The sequence below is a fragment of the Falco punctatus genome (genome assembly GCF_963210335.1).
Source record: "Falco punctatus genome assembly, chromosome: 15".
In the NCBI taxonomy this organism is placed as follows: domain Eukaryota; kingdom Metazoa; phylum Chordata; class Aves; order Falconiformes; family Falconidae; genus Falco; species Falco punctatus.
The window spans coordinates 21086140-21108687 of NC_137595.1; the positions used below are offsets into that span (position 1 = coordinate 21086140).

The window sequence follows — 22548 nt, forward strand, 5'->3', positions numbered from 1 at the left end:
ACTGTTTTAATCACACAATGATAACTGTGCTGAAGTGTTTCAGTTGTTTATTAAAAATGCAGTCTTGGTGTCACACACTCCTTTGAAATTGGCCTGCGTTATAGTGGATTTTTTTCATTGAAAGTATGTTCCATTGTAATTTATTGTATTTGTTATTCTTGTTTGTGACTAATATTTCCCTGTGACTTGACATTCAGGATATTAGAAAGCAGCTTGTGGATACAAGTTAGTGCATCAGTTGGTAAAATGGCACTTGAGGCAGAGAAGGGGAGAAGTAATTAAACTGCATGTATTTTTAGTTGGATTTAATGTTAATTGATATATTTTTGACTCTATGTTCAGGAAGCACATCTTAAAATAATTATGATAGGTATGTAAGGAGAAGCAGTATCTTTTATTAGACCAAGTGATTACAGTTAGAAGACAAGGGAAGCTTTTGGTTGAAACAACACAGTATAAACTTGCATGATTAAATTTGCAGAATCAGAGCTTATCAGAATCAGAGTTTATTAAGTTTAATTTGCTCACTTCCTTTGCAAACTTATTTCTGATGCTTTGTGTATTTGCAGAACGATTGTGTGTGATGGTTATAACTTGTCCAATCTTGGCTGGAGTTTTCCTAAAACTAGTGAAGACCATGTTGATGACAAATTGAAATTTCAGTGCAGAATTCAGGTCTTTCTGGGCTGGTTTGCTGTGCTCAACTGTTCTGATAAGGTCTTTCCTTACAGCCTCATTTGTCAAGAAACTGAGGCCTTAAAGCTAGGTTTTCCTCTTAAATTTTGATCTGAGTTGTCCCTTCCTTGAATCGAAACCTGCTGGTGCTACAGGCAGAAGTCAGGAGACATGCTACCAAAATTTGTGCTTTGGTAGTAAGAGGGAATTTCATAACCTAAAGTACATCCAGCTTGTTTTAACAAACATCTGTGATCTTTTCTGTGTAAGGCACAGGGGGAAATAAGCAGTGCATGTAGCATTAACTTTAGACTGATTTTTTAAGGCCCTAATTGCAACAGGTATAGGCTCTTTCAAGGATTTCCTAGGCAAAACAGATGTTACAGCTAGCAGACTATCCTTCTTTTGTGTTTAGCCGAATCATATATGTTATGGAATATAATTATTATGGGTTGTATTTCTCCTGCAAATGAGAGGAGGGTATTATCTCCTGTATTGTCACTTTGATGATTACGCATCTGTTGGGCTTAAATATTTGTGGGGGTTTTTTCCTATTAGAATTTCTGTTTGCCTGGGTATGTTGATCAGCTGAATGTTTCCTGTTTGCTGTCCTAACTTCATTTTTCATAACTCCAGGTTAAAGGTTTTTTTCCTTATACATAGTACGAACTCACCCTCATATGATTCAGTTGCAAACCCATGTCACAGACTCAGCTTTACAACTGACCTATCTTCAAAAATACCATGAGGGGCTGTTTATTCTTTCTTTAAAAAGCTATTTCCTGAAATGCAGACATTTTTCAACTGAAACTTCTTGCATGTCATGGGCAACTTCCAGGGCAAACCTATTTAATTGTTACAGGTATTACATGTTTAAACATCATATTTTCTTTGGAGTTACTACTTTTCAAAGGTCCACAGTTTGGCAACAGTCAAAAATCTAAATTTTACAGTTTTCTCCGGTCAGAAAGGAAATGGAATGGAAGGTTCTATTTACCAAAACACTAGTAATGTTAAGGAATGGTGGATGTTCCTTAACATCAAAATTCACTGGGAATATGTTAGCCAGAAATTTTGATGCCGGTGAGTATATTTCAGTCTGCTAGGCAGTGTACATATTCCAGTGGCATTCTCTGTTCACCCAGTACTTGCAGCTATTCCTGTACAAGCCAATCCCCTGACTTTTTTACTCCAAGAAGTGGAGCTATAATGTAGTTAATATAGGACACAGTCAGTTAGGCTGTTGTCTAACTAAACAAATCTCAGCTGTTAGGGATTATGCAGGAGATAGCAGAAAGAACTAACTGTAAAATAGGTGAAATGAGTGAAGAGTGGAAAAAAAAAGTGTAAAATTGTGTGCAAAAGCCAAGAGGTTCTTAGCAAAAATAGAAGGAAGGAAATAGGATGTTACAAGTGCAGTTCTTGTGCTTGTGTGTTCATACACTTGTATTTGGTGCATAAAAGTACTGGCACCCAATTTACATGAGAATTCTTTTCCCCTAGGATTGTGCTTTCAGGAAAACTGCAGGTGATATACGTCAGCTATATTACACCTTTCTCTCTTCCAAAATTTTTTTGACAGCCCAGCCTGTTCATTCTAGAAACTGACTTTGGCGCTAACGTTTTAAATTGCCCTGTTTATAGCAGATTCAGGGGATATAGAACTAAATACTAAGGGTAAACACAGAATATGAAGGGCACGGTTCTTTCATTTCACAAGTAACTAGGAGAGAAGCTTACACAACTGTTTTTTCTACGAAATAATTTTTACTTGCATCAGTGACTGATGTGCTGAATGCTGAAACTGAAAACAGTATTGTTCTTTACCACCTTTGGGTTTTTTGTGTGTGTTAGTCTTTTGTACACAGAATAGACGGAAATAAAAACTGTGGCCCGACTTGTTACTAAGCAGACATATATTACTTCCTTATGGAAAGACCGATAGTCATGATGGAACCCTGATAATTAGCCTTCTCCTACCACTGTTTCATTCAGTTGCTATTTAGTTTGCTAGCCATTGTTTGCCTTCTGTGGAGGGATGGATAGTACGAAGACAGAAGACAAAGTACTTTTTTTTTTTTTTTTTTTTTTTTTTTTTTTTCCTCAAAGTTTGGAAGGAAAACTCAGACCCTCATCTGACATTTATTTAAGCTGATAAGGCAACTGAGAAGAATCCTAACTCCTTCCTCACCTTGGTGTTTTGCTATATGAGGATGTTCAGTTAGTCAGCTAGTGTGAGGTGACCTAGCTGGAAAATAACGTTTCTAACTGGTGGGAGCTCTCCCTCCCTTCCCAAACCACTGCAGCTGCTTCGCTCACAGCAAGCTGTATATTGTGGACTGAAACAGTCTGAATTCCTCATGCTGTAAAAAAAGAAGTAAGTTCTGTTCTCAGCCGTTCTTCATCTCATGCTACTGAATTTGTGGGTTTATCTGACTCTCTTTACTGAGATGAAACCCTGCAACAAACACTGAAGAGTTTTCTGCCAGTTTCATAAATGGAATCAGTTCATCACGGTGTTTCGTGAGCTCCTGAGCTCCAGAGGTGCTGTGAGAAATGGTCTGGGACTGTGCAATTGAGTGCTGCAAAGAAGGGAAGACGCAGGGGAGGAAGCAAGCTGTTAGTGGTTTAGAAAATAACCTCATGCAGATGCAGGACAGCTTGTGCTAGTACAATAAAGAGGATGATACAGCTTTGCGAGTGAGTACACAGGGAGCCAGAACTGGGTCTTTTTTTCTTCATCAGCAATGACAGCTTAAATGCAAGTCAAACTACTGTTTTCTTCCATCAGGCTTCTGATAGCTCATCATCCTGGCACAGGCTTTATCCATAAAGTCACAGGGTCAGCCCAGTGAATGCTTGCCATACTCAATAATCTTGGAGATTGTGGAGAGAAATGATGGCTCTCTTTATTTCCCCTTTTTAGGTATTTTAAAAGGTCCAGAACCTAGATGGGATGGGTGGAGGGGACAGGAAGATGGTCAATGCTCATTCCTTTGCAAATAGTCTTCACTATTTGGTTGTGTATTTTAAAAACATGCTGCATTCAAATAGAAGAAAATACTTTTCTTGTTGGCTCCCTGGTATATTAGATTTATAATACTCCTTCCATTCCTTCCATTTCTGTAGAAATAGGCCTTGGAAGAAAATATAAAACATTGCTGCCATTTAAAAGGGGGTAAAATAAATGCATCTCTTAACCTTTTTATATACCACAGAGAATCAAAAAAGGCCTGAGTCCGTTAAACAGATGGCTCATTTTAATTCTTAATGTTGCCACTTGCATATTTAAACCATTTTCAACTCGTGTTTCTGTACAACAGTAACATTTATTTCATGGTAAACTTTGATGTAATATGTGTGCATTTTGCATCTCCTTTGATTTTTCTTCTTGTTCCTTTGCAAGGCCTTTGGCAAAGGACTGGCTGCCTTCTGACTTTTTTTCTGAACGGATTTACTTCTGTCACCATTCTAAGCCATGAAGAAAAGGAAATAGATGCCTTGTTTGCAGCCTGTGTATTTCATTCTTTTTAATAGCTTTTCTGTGCGAAGTCTGACTAGCCAATAGCAACATATAATTAGAACTGCTCTGGTTGCACTTTTGTGTTAATGTGATAACTCTTTTTTTCAACTTCCTTTTAACCTGTAAGTGGTGATCAAAGGTATTTTCCAAATGTTTGAACTGCTGTTTATGCATATCCTTGGCCCAAATGGAAAGATTCACGTATATGCTACAGCAGATACCTCCATCTCCTGAATGGGTAGGACACAATAGATAGTTTTGCATCCTCTCTTCACTTAGAAATATTCCATATATCCGTATTTTAAAAGTTGTTTGAAATCTGCTTATGCAATGTAATGCTCCAATACATATGCAATTGTTGACAAAGTGCAGTATCTCTTACTCTTTGGTTTTCTTTGAAGCTATGACTAGAAACACTGAGATGAATTTTCTGGTTCTTTTAAAAGCTTACATTTATAGGATTGCTTTTCCTGGTTGCCTCAGCAATCTTACCTTTTAACAGAACTTCACTTTCTTGCTCATTCACGCTGGACCTTAACAGAGAATTTCTATTCTAGTTAGTTTTATCCTTGAAGTCGAGGAGGAAGCATTTCAAGTACACAATCTAGTGAGGGAAATGTTACAATATACTGTAAAACTCCCTCTTTCTACTGACTTCTGTAATGAAGAGTCATCTTTAAAAGGTGTGGACTAACATTTTGTTCGTGTCTGCCCCCCGCCCTTACCAAATATTGCCTGAAATGAGGAGATTAGCTGCTACTTGCTGCACTCCCTTCAGCTTTAGATAACCTTCACATCTTTCAAGTTAACCCCAGGGTAGCCACACAGTAAAATGACTTATTGATACTTGTGCTGTATGTTACTGCGTAACATAACTGCTGATATTCTGGATTGGGTAGAATGGTTTAGACTTCAGACAATATATTTGGCTTGGGAGTTCAGTGAGTATCTCAAGTCTGTATGTCAAGTGTGATACAGACATCTATCCATCTGGAAAATAACCTGTATTTCTGTAAAATATACAACAACCAAAACCACCACCACCAAAAATTCCCAAAACAAAACCCAAACCAAAAATCCTTCTGTTTCCCAAGAAGACTTGTTAACAGAACTGTGATCTTATTTAGAGCAGAATTTGAGGTTTGGAGAAGGAGAACTTATTTGAAGAATTCATTAAAAAATGGGTGTATCAGTTAAGCTAATGTGTGGCCATATGCATCTTCTGCCTCATGAAGCCTGATTACCCAACTCTTAAATTCTCTTAAAGGGCCATTCTCTTAAATGACATTGGGAGCTGAGTTAAGGCCACTATAATAGTTTTCTTGCTAGTAGTCATAACTTCTTTGGGCACCCACTGAAGGACTAGTCTTTGGACTCCTGAAAAAATGCCCTAAAAGTCATGGGCAGTATTTCTTGCTTCCCTGCAAAGTTTGTAAGATGACCAAAATCTGTGAAAATGATTGTTGGAAATGCTTAAGTTTGTAGTAATGCAGCAAAGTCAGCTGAGCTGAAATTTGTATTTGGTTCAATTTATGTATCAGCATAAGTGTTCATTTTCAGAGTGAGTTGCTATAATTCTAGTGATTTTTTTTTTAAATACTGTATTCTATTGTCACTCACTGAATGTTCTCCGAACTACTTATGTTTATTGTAGACTTTTCAAATTTCCTCTTTGCCTTATTTTTTTGTTACTTCATTTTTGCATTTTCCCTCCCATTGTTTCTGTGCTATGTTAAAACAGCTTTCAAAGAAGAAATACTAAGCCCTTGCATTTTGTACAGAAATCCTGAGAAGATAAAAAAGAAGGATTGGTTTATTTGTTCTGTGAAGTTTTCAGCTCTGGTGCATTGTGGCTTTCTCTCTACTCCATTTACAGCAGCTATACTTGCACTGTTGAGTACATGTGGGTTACGAACAAGTCATCTGTTTTTTAACAGCATGTTGTGGATGTAAACCTAAAAACTTACAACTTGAAATTTTAATATGCAGTCCTAGTCTCAAACATTGTGAAGTGTGTGTTGCCTATCAAATAAAATACTGAAGTGATTCAAATGTATAAAAGCCATTCTTATTTTTACTGTTATTTTGCTTCCTGGGGTCTCTTCATAATGTGATGCCTTTGTTTGTTCTTTCCAATAGCTGAAAGAGATAGATGCCAAAAAGATTATCAGAGCAATGTTGTCTTATGTGTGGCCCAAAGACAGACCAGACCTGCGAGCCAGAGTAGCCATATCCCTGGGGTTTTTAGCGAGTGCAAAGGTAAGAACAGATTCTTTATTGTACTGTTAGTTACTTTTCATTTGGAGCGCATACAAGTACTAAAATTCTTTTTTATTATTTAAGGGCTTTATAATCTTAAGATGTCTTTCCTGTATAAGGAGCATATAGCATTAGAAATAATAGCTTGGATTTTTTAATGGGGTATGTATGCATGTGAGATGCATCTGTGTGGTTTGGGAGATGATGATGACCGCCAGAATTTTTGTTTCCATTGCTCACATTAGTTTAGTCCAGGATTTTCCAATGCCAATTAATCATTTACATCATAAGTTATGGGAAATGTGAGTTAAAGGTTGCTTATGGATCTTCTCTTCTTGTGTGATGCTGCATCTGTCCAACAGGATTTCTTCAAGGCTGTGTGCCCATTGTGAATTCTGAACTTGAGCAGTGTGGTGGTATCTACTCACAGCTCTTGCTGTGCTATGGAAAGGGGGATTTGAACTCCAGTCTTTTCTTAATATTTCTGTGTGAGATGATGGTGTAATTTCTGTTGGTTCAGGGACTCCTCTGGTATCCTAATGTGAAAGAAGCTGTATAACTTATTTTTTTTTATATAAAATCATGCTTTCATTCAAATGATTTTTCTTTTGGTTATGAAATAGAGGGTTGCTCTTACCTTTACTTCATTATGTGAAAGGATCTCTCATTCTTGCCTGCAACAACATTAGTATTTATTCATTTGAAACAGGCATGCAAAAGCTTTCTGCAGACTTATAGAGGATATAATTCAAATTTAGTGCAAATCTTGTAGAAATAGTTCAGAAGAGCAAATACTAGCTTTGCGCAAAAAGCTTTTGCTTTTGTGAAAAAAATTGATTGCAAAATATTGGAAGTAAATTTTGTAAATACCATTGACATGTCTCAACTGGTTGCTCCTAAGTATGGCACTTTTTACCAAACATAAAGCTAATATTAGTATCTTGCTGGGATAAGCTAAAATAGGTACTACTTAGCAGTGAGTTTTAGCACTTAAGCTACTTGTACTAGCAACTTCTTAACATTCAGCAACATTGCCATGTTATGAAAAGAAAAAAGAAACAAATTTCAGCTATGTAGGTGTTAAAAGAAGAGTACTTGGAAAAGTGCTCATTTGTTTGAGCTGAAAAGGAAAGGCCTTTTGGTCTGCAGCTCTTTCTCATGAGCAATCTATCAGGTGCTAGCTGCTCCTGCCTTCAATAGATATTTTGGTTTGCCCTGCTGTTCAGGACTTTGCTGATAGTGCAGGTGACGACATGCATGTCCCTACAAGTAAACGTCCACCCTTGTTATATGCCTGTGTGAAATAGACAGGAATGCCTTCCATCACACTTTAAAACTATCTGCTCAAAATGCAGATGCATGGAGTGTTTTGCCTTGTATATTGTGCACTTGCTGTCATAAGAATATTTAGCTGGCTATATAGAATCACAGACTCGTTTAGGTTGGAAAAGACCTTTAAGATTGAGTCCAGCCGTTAACCCAGCACTGCCAAGGCCACTACAAAACAATGTCCCCAAGTGCCACGTCAACATGTCTTTTGATGCCTCCAGGGATGATGATTCCACTGTTTCCCTGGGCAGCCTGTCCCAGTGCTTGGCCACCCTTACAGTGAAGACATTTTCCCAGTATCCCATCTAAACTTCCCCTGGCGCAGCTTGAGGCCATTTACTCTTGTCCCATGGCTTGTTCCTTGGGAGAAGAGACCAACCCCCACCTCACTACACCCCCCTTTCAGGTAGTTTTAGAAAGCTATGCTTGGGTTGTTGAGTTTTGGTGATGTAAATTAAGCAGGTGTATATGAAAATTCTTCAACTCACTTTCTTTTTAAAGCCCCTTAGTAGTAGTGCTAGTAATCTGAAGGCAATTTTTAAATAAATTTTTTGTATTTTTTGATTTCTCCCTCTGGCTCTTCACTTCCCTAATTTGTAGGGTTATATAAATATGATGGAGAACATGAATCCAGAATCTAATCCTGCATATGGCAGCATTGTACCTTGCTGTTAGGTAATCTGTTAATGTTTCAGGCAGCTTTCTGGGATGTAATGAAAACAAAATTGATGTCCAGGATGCCTGACTCTTTTGAAAAAGCTCTGTGTTTGGTATAATACAGAGCTATTATATTTCTACTGGGAGATAGAGATGCTTCCCCTGTCAGAAAAACAGACACTTAATTCCTGTTTGGGGAAGTAACTGGATGTTTGGATGTCTCTTAAGTGTTCTCTTAAATTTCCTACTCCAGATTCTGTTCAAGGCGGCCTGGAAGTCCTGATGTCCAAAGCAGATTCCCAAAAGCAGAGCAGAAAACCTGTTGAGCTTTGCCCAGACACAGAATTGTTTTGTGAGAATGCTTGTTTTGGCAAACAAGGATTTAATTGGGAAAACACATAGCAAGTTCTCTACAGAATATATAACTGATTGGAGTGAAAAAAAAATCATGGATGTCTTCTGGCTATCCTTTGCTAATGTTCTTTGCTTTGTTCTGTTTCTGTCGTAACAAAGCTGTATTAGAGCTCAAACATTTTTCAATAACTGCAATTTAACAGGTTACCCATCGTCACCTGAGCTATGTCTAATCTTCTTTTGTGGGGTAAATTTTCTTAAATTGCTTCATGCTTTGCATGTGCTAAGTATGCATGTAGTTAGTGTGGCGTAACTGACGTGCAATGGTTTGTTACAGAGCTGTAGTAAGTTTGTCAGATCTTTGAGCCCTGAACATCTGCTTTTCTTTCAGAGCAAACTAAAGGTCACTTAGTCCTAGAGAAAATGAAAGACAAATTAGTTTACCTGTAGCTTGCCTGGACCATGTATAATCCTGTGTAGTTCCCTCATTATCCCATTTGGGAGCCCTTTGTTCTGATTGCTTGTGAGGTTAATTACAGTGTACTTGGTAGACCACACAAGCGGTTATTTAAAGTTACTTTGCTATGCAGTTGTGTCAGCACAAGAATGCCAGCCTATCTTTCTCCTCACTGCAGTCCTGGCCTGTCTTCTTTGTTCACTGTGAACTTTTCTGCATCTGAAGGATTTACATCCTTATTATGGATTTTGTCTAAAGGCTGCTTACCCTTAGGGGTTTTACCAGAGAACTATGCGATCAGGATGCTTGCTGCTAGTTACCTTTCCCAATAAGAAATACTTTCGTTAGGCTTTTGACCAATTGCTTCAGAGTTTGGTGAGGTTTTATATCACTATATTTATAAAGCGAAGTTTCCAGTTAGAAGAAAAGATCCAGATGGTGACTCTTTCAGAGTCTGTAGGCTTGCTTCAGTTTTATTGTAAGAAAACTCCAGAGGAATCATAAAGGAGAGGTAGGTTATGAAATCCTCAGCCACAGGAAGAAAATAAGGAGTTCACACCCATTTGTATTGGGCCTCCTTACCCACAAAACACAAAAAAGCTGGAAGTCATACTTCCTTCTCCTGCTGCTTGAGAAATAATTTGTCTCTTTAAATCTTCCGGTTCAGTAAAATTCAATTTCAAAACAAAAACCAGTTTGTGTGCAGCCTGTTTTTGAAGAGCCTGCAGTTACAATCTGTCTTGACTCCTTTTGTGGGGCCCAGTTGCCTGTCATTGAACAAATTATTGTGATTTTTTGTTCCTTTTTGTCTACACATAACTGCTAGTAGTATTGTTAGCCTTCAAAGTGAGCTGTTTGTATGGCTTTTTATGACTTGGAGCTGACAGGATGGAGTCTGCTCTAGGGCTAGTAAGGTCTTTTTTTCCTTGGAAGATTTGTTGTATTATGACATGCTTTAAATTTTTACCTTAAATATAGCTTATCTAGACGTGTGCGATCTGAAAGATGCAACAGGAAGACAGGTGAGAGGAGTATGCAAGGCATTATCTGTGTTTTCAGACACACAGATTAGCCTGCTCAGGTTCTACATATTTGTTTTTTTCTTTTTCCACATTCCCTCTCCTATTTTTTTGTCTTTTCTACCAGGGTACATATAGTAAAAGGCTTCTTTACTTTTCGGTTTCTTCCTTTTTTCTTCTGTGGCGCAAGAAGAAAAAGTGCTCGGGTTTCTGAGAAGCTGGATTAAACATACGAATATGTCAAAATTGCTTGTCACCTCTGTCAGCCTGTAATGGTTTTTGGCCTCTTGGTCACAGAGCAAGCATGTGTTATTCATGAGCCAGAGAAGTCTTTTTCAGACTATCTGTATTTCCGCTGACTGCTAGTTCTGGTAGTTTCAGGAGAAGAAATTGTTTGGCTAAGGAGGCAAGGCACAAGTGTTGGATTGCAAATTTAGTCCACATGCGAAGATAATAATTATCTATCTGATCAGTTAAGTATGAATGTATGACTTTGAGCACTTTTTGTGGGCTTAGATGCAGTTAGATAATGATGATAAACCTTAAGAAACTGTTAGCTTTTTGAGAAGTTTCAGGTGAAAAGTATTTTTAGATATTTTTTTTATTATTCTTTTTTCTCTTAGTGGAAAAAGTACATTTCAGGTCATCATTAAATTTGAAGAAGGCGTGAAGCCAGTTGCTTCTTCCCTCTTTTGGACCATGTTTCGTACCTCCTTTAGCAGCCTTACCTCCAAAAGGAATGGAGTTTTCTGTTTATATTTCCACAAATGGGGTTGATGTGTACATTTATATTGGTCCAGAGATGAATTCAGTCATCTTCATGTCAACGTTTCTCATTGAATTATTGACAGAAGAAGAGTTCACTGTAGGCCAGTTTTATCTTGTTGGGGCTCTGCCTGTCACTGATTCATCATCTTTATTAAACAAGAAATACTGGGAAGAGCAAAATGAAAGATAAGACTGTTTGCCTTAAAAGTAGTGGAGTCCCACAGGGGAATAGAGATGATGATGCATTGTCAGCTTTGAACAGTGCAATCATTTAAAAAAATGTTTAAATTCATTTAAGCATGATGCATTACAGTATAACGTGCTGTTAAATGTGGGGAATTGAGTTGGGATGACTTCATGGGTGCTGTATTTGCTTTCCAATCAATTCAGGCAAGGATAAGCTTTTAATTCAAAAGTATAAATAGAAAACGAACAAATTCATATTAAAAAGGGTCTTTTTAATGGGAATTGTTATCAAGCTTTCAGGTGTTAGGAGAAGGAGGGAAACCCATATAGATACATTGCGTAAGACAAGTTTTTTGTATGGTAGCTTTTCAAAGTGTGCCTAGGTGTGCTTAAAGCTTTTTTTTCTGTGCCAGCAAATCTAGGCTGCGAAAGAGATAGCTGTGAGTTTATGCAGGAGGCTGAAATTTTGTTTCTGTTAATGTGAACGTGATCTCATTGACTTAACAAATTGCGTAGGAAAGGCCTGTTTCTAATAATGGCCTCTCATCTCTCTTGCTATAAACTTTGTAAGATTAACCTTTTTTTTTTTTTTAATTACTGGCAAGCAGACTGTCTTGATTGCTAATGAAATTTAATACCATGCTGCCTTGTTCTTATTCAAGCTTTACCCTCCAGGAGTCAGCACAACTATAACCTGAGACCAGGCTTTAAATTTCATTTAAAACTCTATTGGGTAGAATTATATTGATGTAAAAGAAGACATTTCTGCAAAATTGTAGGCTGTTACCGGTTAAATTAATTGCAAGTGGAGAACTGCAGTTTAAAGAATATCCCTCTTTTCTTTAAATGGACTTTAAAATACATCTGTAGTTCCATTTCGAAACTACCTGTAGTGTAGCATAGTCTACTGAAGAGTAAAATCCCTGCAGAGGGATTTGTGAGAGTCTGCAGCAAATCAAGACAACCTGCGTTACAATACTCTTATTTTCTACTGAGTAGTCTCTCCTAGGAAAACCTACACTTTGTCATGTTGGTCATCACTGAAACACACACAGTAGTATATTCATCTTTATTAAGAACAGAATGCCACCCAAAAATTGAGTTTCAGTAACTCTGAAGGAAAAGTAGGGGGTTTTTTTTGATTATACTGGGGAAGGGAGGGGAGGGATTTGAATTTCAGTATTGTAAAGATTCAAAATCTCTGTTAATGCTTTCTCAGTTCTCTGTGGGGCTTTATGCTTAAGGTTTAAGCATGTAATGGCAGTAACCTGTTCGTCTGCTGTGTATAATTGAAGTTATCAGACGTTATTGTATACTGCTGCTTTGATGGTATTTGTTGGCTTTCTGCAGATAAAGCTAACCTGGGGTCTTTTTTTTTTAATGGAGACTTCCACAATTCCTGTCTATTAAAAGGGGAGCTGTTGCCCAACAGCTCTCAGGCTTGCGCTAGGCAGATTTCAGAAGAATGTATTTGAAGTAGGACCTCGTCTTTCAGCCGTTTTCTTTTTTTCAGTCACAAACTAACTAGTAATAATCTCACTTCGATGCTCTCAGATCTCATCTGTCTCCTCTGAGGAGGTGTCTGTATTGTACTGTATTGACAGTTTGGTAGTTGTCTTCCCCCCCCGCTCCCGCTCAGTATATTTCATAGGGGAGACAGGAGGGAAGAGAAGATGGATTCCTTCCTCATTTGCATTTAAAACTTTTGCCTAAACAATGTTTAAAAGAAATAAACAGAACAGATTCAAAAAATTAACTTAAAACTTTTTCTTTAATCCTACAGTTAAAAGAAATATTTTCAAAACTCTGGTTTCCCCGCTTTGTGGAGCACCTGTCTTCCACTACCTACCGTAATTTGTAACACTGGGAGTGTTTGCTGCTGGAACGGTTACTGCAATTACTAAAAGCCTGTGATCCAGCCTGAATTTGGGCTGAAGTTATGAAAGACTTTACCATTTCTTTTCACTTGAGACCTAGTTTTATCCAGTTAATTTACAGTTTTTCCCTGGGTTTTCAGCTTTAACAGATGTCCCTAAATACAATTGAGATCTAAGCGGGTATACAAAACATTTGGTGGAGAGAGCTGAAATATCTTTGTCAATCTGTTTTGGCTTTTTGTTTCTTCTCATGTAAAATAATTTGTCCTCTACCAACCATTTTTTTTCGGAATATCAAACACCCCCCCCCACTCAACTTTAAGCAGTCAGTTTGCTGTAAAGTGTTTTAACATCTGCCATGATTATAAGATTGAACTGCTAAAAACTTGCGTAGCTTATTTTCAAATCTTCAGTTAGAAGTGGTTTGAATTAATGAATTCTATTAATTGTGTTAAGTTTGACAGTAGATTTTTTTTTCTTGTTGGTACAAATGAGTGATATAAAAATGGAACATGCACAAGGCTTGAGAATTTTGTTTTCTGTAAGATTTTCAGTATTTTCTCATGCTACAATTGTGCAAATAAAAAATCCTAAAATTGGTCTATTTACATATCTGGCTTTATTGCTTTTCACATGTAATGGAGACACTACTGTTCGAGAAGATGCGTTTAGGTTTTGGTGTTCTTACAAAAATACCCAGTGACGTACTATATGTTAGGTTGTGGGTATGACTTCGGTATTTTGTTTGAAAGCACATAGTGTTAAAGTGATTTGTAGTTTCTTGTAGACTGTATGGAAAGTCCTTTGTGCTGCTGTGCCAAATGCTAGGGTTAAGGTTGATACTAAGTTAATGTCTATAGTGATGTTGCAAATAGAAAGCATTATTTAAATACTAAGGCAGAATTAACAGAAGAGACAAAGGATAGGTTTAACTTTTTTTCTTTGACTTCACTGGAGCTTTAGTATATTTATATATAAATATGTAGTATATTTATATTTAGTTCAATACATCTCTATTGAACTGGCGTTAGCAATATGGGAGTGAGTTGGTCTTTTGTAGTAGTGTTTTTTCATGCTGAATATTGCCAGTATCACAAAGAACAACCAACCTGTAATGACGATATAATTTAGTAGCATTGTGGGTATGCGTCATGCAGTGTCTGCCACTTGATTCATTTCCTAGTCTTGCCATTGCTGTACTGAGTGCTCAGCCTCATTTTAAGTGCCTTTGCAGTGTACAGTTTGTTTAGGATAGAAACTGATATTTAAAAGGAGCTCATGAGAGAGACAAACTAACCCTGCAGTCCCAGGAGTAAAGACTTAATAGTATGGAGAATACTGTGCTTGAAATCAAGAGCCATCTCACCTGCTCTAAGTGGTTAAGAACTAAATATAACAGTAGAGCAATTTCAGAAAAAGTAGTCATGCTACATAGATGTTTTAATGCGTATGGACTAACTGGTGTTCTTATGCTTTTAGGCCATGAATATATTGGTTCCTTTCATGTTTAAATATGCAGTAGACAGCCTCAACCAGGTATCTGGAAACATACTCAGCCTCAGTGATGCACCAAATACAGTGGCAACTCTGGCAACTGCTGTTCTCATTGGCTGTAAGTGGTATTCCCAAATCCATTGACAAGCGTTGATGTTCTTCCCTAAGGGAGTAGGATAGCAGCGCTGACCTGTGCGCTGCTGAGTGTCCTGCTTGGTTGTTTCATTGTGACTTCTGTGTTGGTGTCTGTTTCCAATGTTCTGTCACCTTGCTTCTGGTATTCCAATTAAAAAATGAAATAATGCTTACAGCAGCGATTCTTGATTATAAATCCTACCCATTCTTAAAACCAGCTGCAAAAGAAACTTCTATAATGTATGTGCAATGGTTTATAAATGAAAAATAGCATAAAGTTTTGGACCAATTAAGTTTAAATTAGTTTTCAGCTAAAAATGTTGAAAACTATATATATAAAGAATGAGTCTAATTTCATGCATGAAGGGAAGTTGGAAATATAACTATTTTCATTTTGTAAACTTTTTCATCTTTTTTTTAGATGGTATCTCAAGAGCTGGGGCAGCGTTATTTAATGAAGCTAGAAATGCAGTATTTGGGAAAGTAGCTCAAAATTCAATCCGAAGGATAGCAAAGAATGTTTTTCTGCACCTTCATAACCTGGATTTGGCCTTCCATCTAAGCAGGCAAACAGGAGCTCTGTCAAAAACCATCGATAGAGGAACAAGAGGCATCAGTTTTGTTCTTAGTGCTTTAGTATTTAACCTGGGACCTACAATGTTTGAAGTGGCCCTAGTCAGTGGAATTCTGGTAAGTGGTGTTTATTCCTGAGTCGGAGTTGTCTTATTTGGGAATAATACATGGGTTTTCTTCTACCAAAGTCTACTGAGTATTAATAATAATAATTGAATTTGCAGGGTGGTTGTGGAAGCAACTACTGTAAAGGAGAAAAATCTGTAATTTTCAAATAGTAGTTAAATTGGCTTATTTGAAATTATTTTCACATTTAACGCCTGTCTTCAGCTGGTAGTATTTATGTGGACAGTTTCTAATAGTTTTCTTCAGAATTGTTGAAAAAATAAAATCAGAAAAGTAAACTGCATACAAGTGTCAAATATATCAGGGTAAATACTGAGGAAACAGAATCTAAATCTCCAGGAATGTTGTGTCTTGGTGTGTTGAGGGTAGAGGGAGTGATTATTAGCTCTCTTTCTAAATACTAGTCTTTTCTTATCTAGAACTTAAAAATGAAAATTATCTTTTGGAAAATAGGCTTCTCCTTCCTGCAGGTTTTAAGCTGAAAAAGCTCAATTTTAAACTTTTCTTCTAAGAATCACACTTACTGTCTTTGAAATCAGGATCTTGGGATATTTATATGCTAAAATCTAGATCTCCATTATGTAGCTTAGACTGAATTAAAAGCAAGAACCTTGTTTTCTTTACTCCCTTTCTTTTTAGAAGGACTTAATGAAATTTAAGTGTGTCAGTATGAGTTAAAACCCCTGTTGATACTGGGTTAAATTTTATAACTGTTGGAAGTTGCAAATCAAGCTGGCTGTCAGCCAACCTGCCATGATGCTTTAATTTTTCTTCTTAGGGCTTTCCTCTTCTGGTGTACCCTGAAGTAGAGAAAATACTTCATAAATTGTTTTGCAAGGCCATTTATTTCTTCTTCCGCAGTCTTCAGCTTTCTTTCAAAATCCACCCAAAAAGCATGTAAACAAATACTTATTTGTGGGAACGGCACAAACATTAGCAACATTTCTGTTTTATAATGGCAAAAATAACTTTCCATTATTATGTTATACACTAGCTCTTGATAAAAACGCTGGAGGAGATAACCTAGACCCTTCTTACTGCTTTCCTTTTCAGTTTAAGCCTGTATTTAGTTTTAAGCTTTTTCAGAGTAGAGGGAGTGTGTTGGGAGGGACCTTCAGAGTTCTTATCCTGGGCTAAGCTATCATAATTTTGAGGTAACAGTGAAGTTTTGAAAATTATTGTGACTTTCTTTTCTTTTAAATATTCTAGTATTACAAATGTGGTGCAGAGTTTGCTTTAGTAACTCTGGGGACACTAGGAGCCTATGCAGCATTCACAATAGGAGTTACACAGTGGAGGTAAGGCGTGCCCTCAGGTTCATCAGGGTGCTTAGTGTTGCCTCAGCCTGAACTCTTGACTGTATAAAACCTTCATTTTACAGGACTAAGTTTCGAATAGAAATGAACAAAGCAGATAATGATGCGGGTAATGCTGCAATTGACTCGCTACTAAATTATGAGACCGTAAAGGTAAGACCAATCTTTACTACTAGGCTCTTTGTCTTTCTTATGTCAGCCTAGGGAAAGTGAGTCATAAGATTCATCTTTTATAGGGCTACATATTTGGAGCAATAGCGTATTTTTAAAACATTATTCATTTGACAAGTACATCATGATCCTAATGGAGTAGCATGAAACTTGTTAGCAGGGCTTGGAAAAATGTATTTGCTCATGAAGAGTGAGAAGCTTCATGACTGAATCCCTTTGGCCATCAGTTTCTGCAGCATGTAAACTCAGAGTCTTGAAGAAGCTTCTCTTGTTTGCAGAATTGCCTTCTGAATGTCAGCCTGCCCCACGTTGTCTTCTCAAATGACCATGTGTACTGTTTTCATTACCTACCGCTGTTTGTAGGTGTCTATTGGTTCTTCAACTGCTGCTGTTGAAAAACCCTGTGGACAGCTTTGAAATTGTCCAAGCTTGTGCTTATTTTATGCTGCTTTTAACTGGAGAGCTAGAACTGGAAAGATAAGCAGTGGAGTTATTTTTGAAGAAGCACCCAGAAGTAGACGCTGTGTGGGAAGTACCGTGCTACCTGGGCTGGTGGCCGGTGTCCCTGCCCATGGCAGGGGGTTGGAACTAGGTGGTCTTTAAGGTCCCTTCCAACCCACACCATTCCATGAATCTATGATTCAAAAGAATTTGCCATCACAGTAACAAGGACGTTCTAGTATGTAGAGGACAGTAACTTTTCCTTCTTTTTAGTATCTAGTGGCAGCTGGTGTTTGGTTCTGACGTTAATCGAGCAGAAGTTCTGCAAGACAGACACCTGGTGTTACTAGAATACGAGTATGGTAGGGGTCTCTGTAATATCTCCTTTCCAGTGCAGAATGTCCTGGGGTTTAGCTCATGATTTCTGTCCTCACACACTAGTCTTTTTACGTTCTTTTCTCTTCAGTTGTTAAAAGTGTTGAAGAGGGGTTGTGTGTATCTGTGCATGTAGTATGTTTATACTGAATTTTATAAGGAGTTAAGTATGCAGCCTAGTATGTTTGAGAAGGTCACGTTCATTATTTTTGTGTATATCCTAGTATTTCAATAATGAAAAATATGAAGCCCAGCGGTATGACGAATTCTTGAAGATATATGAAAATGCCTCCCTGAAGACTACCTCTACTTTAGCTCTCCTGAATTTTGGACAGAGTGCTATATTTAGCATTGGATTAACGGCCATTATGGTGCTTGCCAGCCAGGGCATTGTTGCAGGTAACTCTTCTGTTTATAAGCTAAAAATTACTGCCTTTTACCTTAATTCATCCATAATAAAGGTGTTCATTTTAATTAACTTATGTTTGACGTGATAGTTCATTTTGAGTTTTTGCTTGAGAGTTTTGAGTATTGCTACTTCTTGAAGTATTACTAATTCCATCATATATATATAACAGTATCTAGTATGATTGTATTAGAAACATATTAAAAGTTTTGCAGGTAGAAAATGAGAAAATGTAACTTCAGGAAGTTTCTGTTGAAGGATTATGAAAGACACATAAAATACAAATACTTCTGTGGACCTTCTACAGAGATCCTTTCTTTTTACCCTTCTTCCTTTTCATGTTGGCAAAATTCAGAACTTTTCCCGAATGTGTATATACCAGTGTGCTTTGTCTCCAGTAGTTTTATTACCACTGTCCTTTACTTTCCATAGATTAATAAGGGCACGCTATTAAAGGAATCATTTCCATTTGTTCGAATTTTTTGTCTAATTTACTGCATAAAGTAAAACCTGCTTGTTTAGGAAGACAGTACAAGTTTCAAATACAGTAGATCAATGCAGTATTGGGATGGGGCTCAGCTAAAGCAGTGTGCTTTTAGGGTAAAAATAATGGTGCTTTAAACACTGTTAGCATCCAGATGTGTTTGAAGGGTAGACCTTTATATCATGCTGGCTGTCTTGCATCTGCTCTGCTCTTTTTAGGAGATGCCAGGCTAGGGAAGAGTTAGACTGTGAATGAATAAGTCAGTAGGTGCAGTTTATGGCTGTCCTTAAGAAAAATTAGAATAGCCTTTTAGCAGGCTGGTAGAAATATAGCTTTAAATCATCTTTCTGGACCTGTCTCAGCTGAACTGACCTGGCACTTACCTGTAGCTAGAGTGTTCATCCTGAGTTTTCCCTTGATCAGGGTATTTGATATTAAGCTGCCCAGAGGTTCTCACTATGTTTTAGCAGCTCTGTTGTATATAGTATAAAAGTCTTCTCTCTTGTTCGTAACAAATTCTGTCATTTGGATTTGTCTGTAATTTTGCTTAAGATTGTCTTTCCTGATTCTTGTTTTCATATATTAGCTCCTCCTCTTCTAACTTATTTAGGCCCCTTTATGTTTCTCACTGTGGAGTTTACAGCTTTACAATATGATGTTTTCTGTGAATTTCTTGATATGCTGCTTGTCTTATTTTCCAGGTGCTATTGTGTCCTTAAGTGAAATCCACACAAACATTGCCATTTGTTTCAGGCACCTTCCTATATAAATTCTGATCTTCTGGGAATGCATTTTGTTTACTATTTAAACATCTGGTTTTAGAAATGGGATAAAAGAAACTAGACTTGATTGACTTGGTTATTTTTTTAAAATCTTTTGGTACTTCCTAACAAGACAACCCTTCAAGTCTCCTTATTCTCTCACATCCATTTTGTCTTAAGGCAGCCTTTCTGTTGGAGATCTAGTAATGGTGAATGGATTGCTGTTCCAGCTTTCTCTTCCCCTAAACTTCCTGGGAACAGTATACAGAGAGACAAGACAAGCACTAATAGATATGAATACCTTGTTTACACTTCTCAGTGTAGATACCAAAATTAAAGTAAGTAGTAGCTTATTTTCCTAAAGTATCTGGGTATTTAATAGGGCTGTTTTCTGGCAAATGCCATCATTTCACCCTGTTTATTACCTTCCAGGTTTAATTTCTATTCAAGAAAGAGATGTTGTGTAAGGATGCTGTTCTGCCGCCTCTTTAAGTGCAGTTAGTGCAACAGCAGCTGCTTTTTTCTTGCAGAACATTTTAGTGACAGCAAAAGCTTCGTGGAAGCTGTGTTTGTATTGAGATTTTTTTTTTATTTAAGTATTCATGCCTTGTGGTTGAATTTTTATCTGTAACTAATGATGCAGAATTTATCAGTGCAAAAGAAGTTGTGAAGCAGTGTTTACAGCAGAAGTTTTAACCTCTTTTGGGGAAAAGGAGGAACAAACCACCTCTTTTTGGTGAAAAGAGGGAACAAACCAATTTCACTTGTGTGAAGGTTTATAATTATTTTCAGCATATCCAAGCTGGAGTGTCTGTTCGCCTTTTACTGAGCTGGGAAATGGACTGTTCAGCTTGTTGAACTGCTTGAGATACTTTCTGGGCAGCATATAAAGTGGCACTCTTCTTTTAATAGGACAAAGAGCTGGCACCACCCCTGCAGATCACACCACAGACTGCTGCCATCACCTTTGATAATGTGCATTTTGAATACCTTGAGGGGCAGAAAGTCCTTGCTGGAGTGTCTTTTGAAGTCCCTGCAGGAAAGAAAGTGGCCATTGTAGGAGGTAGTGGGTCAGGGTGGGTAAATGGACTAAATACACCAATCGATGTAGAATTTTGTTTCTTAAATGTGTGTTCTTGTGTTTTGCTTTTTATTATTATTGTTTGTGACATCAGTTCTGTTTTAGCTATTGTAAATAGCAGACCAGCAATGTAACATTACCTTCAATTCTTTTCAATTTCAGGAAAAGCACAATTGTGAGATTATTATTTCGTTTCTATGAACCTCAGAAAGGAAACATTTATGTTGCTGGACAGAACATACAAGACGTCAGTTTGGAAAGTCTGAGAAAGGCAATAGGAGTTGTACCTCAGGTATACTGTGTTTCATTCCCCCCAAATAGTCTATCGTAATAGTAATTCTCAGTATTCTAACACTGTGGTTCAATGAAGGCCAATCCTAATGCAGTGGTATTGACACTGTGGTTCAATGAAGGCCAGTCCTAATGCAGTGGTATTGTCTAGCTCCTTTGAAAGTTGCCATGCTGCTGCCTTTTTTTCTTTCTTTTTGTTTTTTTCTTCCCTGGAAAATATTTTTATGTGCATCATCATATAGATCCAATTTCTGAAAAGTGTTTAAGCCTCTTCATGAGAAACTGCCTCCAGCTTTAAGTGATTTAGCTTTATAGTCGATTGCCACCCGTAATGAGTTAGCAAAATGGTAAAAGTATGTGTGACACATATTTAGGACACAAAATGTATTAATCCCATTTTTGGGAAAAGAAATTTCCCCAAATACTTTCACCTTCAGGCTTTATAGAAGAATATAAGCTATTCTGTATTCATTTCTTTCATGGACTGGGGACAGTGACAGTTTTTAAACTATTGTTCGTGGATTCTTGTTTAAAATATTCTTTCTGTAAATGTAGGACGCTGTTCTGTTCCATAATACCATCTATTACAATCTGCTCTATGGCAATACCGGTGCAACGCCAGAAGAGGTGTATGCAGTAGCAAAGTTGGCAGGAATCCACGATGCTATTCTTCGAATGCCAAATGGTTACAACACTCAGGTTGGTGAACGAGGACTCAAACTCTCAGGTAGGATCTTAAGCACACAAGTTTTTTGTATCCCTTTTGCTACCTCAAAGTTCAGTGCATAGTTTATTCCTCAGTCAGACTTGCTTTTAGCTTATTTGCAGTATAACATAATTGTAAGGCTAAATTTTAATACAAAGATCTGTAGTTTAAGGCAACTGTAGTCTGCAAGTTATTTAAAGGAATGTATTTTCAGGGGATAGTGTTAAATGAGTTGATAGGTAAGCATGTAGGTGCATCTAAGTGAAAATGATCTTTCTCGTAATCTATTTAGGTAGTGTGATGTGTGTGAATAGGATTGGGAACTTCATGTATGTGTGCTTTGCATGTAGGATGTGATAGGCTTATATATATATATATGCATAGACCTTCCAAATTTGTGTTCTTAAATCTAAATTTCAAAGAGCCAAAAGTTAGGTGGTGTTTTGGTTTTGCTGTTGATAGTGAGTAAGGCAGCGTATGTTGTAGTATAGTCATTTTGGACCCTGTTTGTAGTGAAAGGGTGTTCAAATCTTACATGTTTCTTAACCGTTAATTGTGTAAGAAACAATGTGAAAATGGTGTCTGCGTATCTGCAAGCTACAGATTTAAATCATACAACCTTGGTACTGAAATAAAAAAAAAGCATGAGTTTAGGTTCTCGAAGTCCCTTTGTATTTGAGTATGCGCTTTTTAAAATAGCATAACTGTTCTATACTAGAAAGATCATACCATGGCATTAGCCAGGCTTTGCTAGTCATGCTAGCCTTTCGGGCCACTCTTAACAAAAAATCACTTTACTCCTTCTCTACCGCTGTCTGTAATACTAAAATTACAAACACTTGTTCCTAGGGAGGATGTCTGAAAGCAAACATTGTTCCTGAGGTGAAGTTATAATGTAAGATGAGAATGTAAATCATATCCCATGTCCTTTTTCTGGTTTTTGGGGGGACATAGGATTTTAAAAATACAGGGTTTAAGTATAACTTTTTAGGTAGTAGCTAGATTCCACTGGAATGCTTTCAATCTCAAATCCCTTAGGTTGAAGTTGCTTTGAGAAAACTAATAGTGATGTCGGTCACATAAA

General features: G+C 37.3%; 1 protein-coding gene across 2 annotated transcripts in view; it reads left to right on the forward strand.

Annotated features, from left to right (window-relative positions):
* The window catches only part of ABCB7 (ATP binding cassette subfamily B member 7), a 44817-nt gene that overhangs the window by 9683 nt on the left and 12586 nt on the right, over positions 1–22548 (forward strand). For both annotated transcript variants that reach the window (XM_080365409.1, XM_080365410.1), the window contains exons 4-13: positions 6338–6457; positions 14584–14716; positions 15155–15423; positions 16642–16730; positions 16814–16901; positions 17960–18134; positions 19567–19724; positions 20299–20462; positions 20630–20759; positions 21314–21485. In XM_080365409.1, coding sequence (XP_080221535.1) covers positions 6338–6457; positions 14584–14716; positions 15155–15423; positions 16642–16730; positions 16814–16901; positions 17960–18134; positions 19567–19724; positions 20299–20462; positions 20630–20759; positions 21314–21485 — 1498 coding nt within the window. The remainder of the gene's footprint in view (positions 1–6337; positions 6458–14583; positions 14717–15154; positions 15424–16641; positions 16731–16813; positions 16902–17959; positions 18135–19566; positions 19725–20298; positions 20463–20629; positions 20760–21313; positions 21486–22548) is intronic.